The following is a 3625-nucleotide window of genomic DNA, read 5'->3' as shown; positions in this document are numbered from 1 at the left end:
AACAAATTGCTATTATATATACAGTTTTTTGTCAATTATACAGGGTCCGGCAAAAGTGCATTGGGTATTTGTAGCTCCTAGAATATGAAACTTGGGAATTTTGTTTAAGGGCAAACTTAAAGTATTTACTAGGATGTATTACAGGAAAATATTTTGGATGGATCACCCTGTATATTATGACATTTTTAGCTTCCCTTCAAGTCATTTTACATAATCCTAAAATAGTAAATATATTTGGATAGTTTCAGAGATATTAATAAATAAATAAAAATATATATGTATTTCTCTGCCTTTGTTAAAAAAAAATATTAAAAATACAAGAGCTGCCCTAAATTCAAAACTATATTAGGTGTTTACTTTAGATGGTCTGTACTTGCTTTGTTATAGATATGCTAATCGTAAACATTACGGGATGTTCAAAATTCTACGCCAAACTTTCTAAAACATAAAATAATTTTTCTTCGTTTTTTACACCCTGTATATAATTTTTTCAGTAGATAGAGAATTAAAACAGTATTTTTGTATTTCAAAATTTTTAACGATTTTGCAGATATTCGCGATTTTATATATCATAGAGCATTTTTCACAATAAATTTTTATCAAAGGCACCCAATGATTTTTCTCTCGTATTTAACCGTTGAAAGAGCTATATGAAATAATACTGCTAGTATCTGCAAAACCAGTAAAAATTTTGAAATACTTTAAATACAAAAAATGTTCATTATTTAACTCTCCATCTAATAAAAAAAATAATATACAGGGTGTTCCATTTAAAAAACTGTTAATTTTTTAATTCTTCATCTAACAAATAATATACAGGTACAACCATTAAAAAAAAAGAAGAAAAACTATTTCATATTTTAGAAAGCTTGACGTAGAATTTTGAACGCCCTGTATGATTTAAAATTACGATATTTATAGCAAAGTAAGTATAGACCATCTAAAGTAGATACCTAATATAGTTTTGATTTCAGGACAGTTTTTGTATCTGTAGGGGAAAGTGGGGTAAGTTGACGAAGCGGGTAAAATGACGAATGTCGATAAAATCATTATAACGTAATATATTTCCATTCGCATAGGAAGCGCCATCTCGTTAGTGTACCCTGAAGTAACTCAAATAGTTTGGAAAGGCTTGGACGGCGTGCTTTTCTGTTAGAACTGATTTGTGGATTTCACGTGTGTCGGTAAACATTTTCGTACAGTGTTTTTAAGGTTTACAGTGTTCCAAATTAAGGTAAGACCGAAATAAAATATTACATATAAAAAACTAGGTATATATGCATGTTATGCTAAAAAAGTTTGCATAAACAAAGCTATTTATTAAATATTTTCTCATGGAACATTAAACATAACCTCTAGGGGCAAGATGGCCCGGGTAAGTTGACGAGTTCGTCATCTTACCCTACTGATCGTCATTTTACCCCATTATTTAATTTATTACAGCTCCGAATGGAGAAATAAGTATTTCGTAAAATGTTGTGCTCTTTTTAGATGCCTCGAATATACCAAAGAAAGACAAACAGACGTGCGTGGGATGAAAATGCTATGATTGCGGCTGTGCATGAAGTATTAGATGGAAAATCTTGCAATGGTGTGGCTTCTCTATACGACATCCCAGAACCGACTCTGCGCAGGTATGTGAAAAAAATGAAAAATGATCTGCAACTACCGATGCATGGAGGGAGATATTCTACTACGTTTAATTTAAACCAGAGCCAGGCACTAGTAAATTATATTACCTTGATCGACAAAAGAGGTTTTGGATTGACAGCCATACAACTAAGGAAGTTAGCCTATGACTTTGCTGAAGAACAAGGAATAACACATCGTTTTAACAAGGAACGGAAACTAGCAGGAAAGGATTGGTTATCTAATTTCATTAAAGATAATAAAATAAGTCTAAGAACTGCTGAGGCCACTTCAGTTGCGCGTTTAATGTCTTTTAACAAGCCCGCTGTCCAAAAGTTCTTTGACATTCTACGCGAAGTTCTGGAAAAATACAAATTTAGTCCCGACAGAATCTACAACGCCGACGAAAGTGGCCTGTCGTCTGTTCCGTGCAAACTACCAAAAGTTTTAAGTCCAGTCGGGACTAGAAGAGTAGCTAAAGCTGTTTCGGCCGAACGAGGCAAAAATACTACTGTTGTGTGCGCAGTTAATGCAGTTGGCAACTATGTCCCTCCTTATTTTATATTTGGTCGCATTCGTATGAAGGAAGAATTACTCTATGGTGCTCCAATAGGTTCGGATGGCACTGCACAAAAAAATGGATGGATGTGCACTGAAATTTTTGTTAAATACTTACACCATTTTTCCAAATATGCTCATTCATCGCCGGAAACCCCTGTTCTTCTTATGGTAGACAATCACTCTTCTCACATATCTTTACCTGCAATCAACTATTGTAGGCAAAAGGGGATAATCATGATTGGATTCCCACCACATACAACACACAGGTTACAACCGCTTGATGTATCATTTTTTGGCCCGCTGAAGTCGTTTTTTAGCCGAGAATGCGACAATCATCTCGTAAATCACCCTGGGCAGCTAATTGGGGACAAACATATTTGTCAGCTATTTGGAAAAGCATATAATAGGGCCGCAACGGTATCAAATGCTGTGAACGGCTTTAAAAAATGCGGTCTTCAACCTTTTGACCCTTTTGTATTTGGCGACGACGATTTTGTAATGGCTGAAACAACTGAAAGGGCACCGCATCAACCACCCGTTTATCAAAATTCCGATAATGAATCTGATGATGATATTCCTCTAATAAATTTTGTGAAACCCCAAAAGGATATTGAGAAAAAATCAACAATAAATATGACTTCAAATTCCCCAACAAGTGAAATAGTTTCAAGCACACCTCGTCATTTCGAAAAAGTAACGCAAGTAAAAAGAAATCTGTTTAGGGCGGAAAATAAAGAAAATGAGCCAATTCCTGGAACGAGTCAAACCGATAATAAACTGAATGAAGTGACACTTCAAAAAATTCGACCTTTTCCAAAAGCCGAAAGGGGGGGAAATTGTAAAAGGAAGAAGTTGACAGCTAGTGTAATAACCAGTACACCCATTAAAGAACAGTTGGAGGATAAGGAATATCAGATAAGACAAAGAGAAGAAAAGAAACGAAAAATTATAGAAAAAAAAAGTCAAAAAATCCCTAAGAAGCTAAAAGAATCAACAATTGCTTCCAAAAAAGAGAAAGTAATGCCACTGACCCCTCCCAAGAAAACTAAAGAATCTATTTTCTGCCCTGGTTGTGATGAATTATACCAGGATCCCCCAGTGGAGGACTGGATTAGTTGCAGCAATTGCCAGTATTGGTGGCACGAAGCTTGCAGCAACTACAATGGTGTAAGTGAGTTCGTTTGTGATTACTGCTAAATCCATTATGTTAGTCAACTTACCCCATTATGTTAGTCATCTTACCCTTTAGTGGGGGTAAGATGACAGATTTGCAGTATATTAAAAAACATGTTTTTTCAGTTTAAAATAATTTGTTTATTTTTAAATATATGTGTTTTTTATAGTAAAATGTGTGTGTTAATCAAAATAGAATACAACACTCTCGTAACTTGAAAATTTAAATAAAAAAATCTATATTTTGCTTAACATCGCCAAC

The 3625-nt window shown here is 34.4% G+C and overlaps 1 protein-coding gene across 1 annotated transcript; it reads left to right on the top strand.

Annotated features, from left to right (window-relative positions):
• Positions 1-995: 995 nt before the first annotated feature.
• On the top strand, positions 996-3357 carry LOC115875261 (the record flags this gene model as incomplete). The annotated part of the gene is given in 2 exon segments (XM_030890687.1): positions 996-1234; positions 1492-3357. A coding segment is annotated over 1 exon segment (1866 nt), but the record flags the coding sequence as incomplete, so codon positions are not given.
• Positions 3358-3625: the final 268 nt, after the last annotated feature.

Source organism: Sitophilus oryzae, unplaced genomic scaffold (genome assembly GCF_002938485.1).
Source record: "Sitophilus oryzae breed Bouriz unplaced genomic scaffold, Soryzae_2.0 scaffold_1053_pilon_pilon, whole genome shotgun sequence".
NCBI classification, from domain to species: Eukaryota; Metazoa; Arthropoda; class Insecta; order Coleoptera; family Curculionidae; genus Sitophilus; species Sitophilus oryzae.
This window is presented reverse-complemented; position numbering and strand designations above follow the sequence as displayed.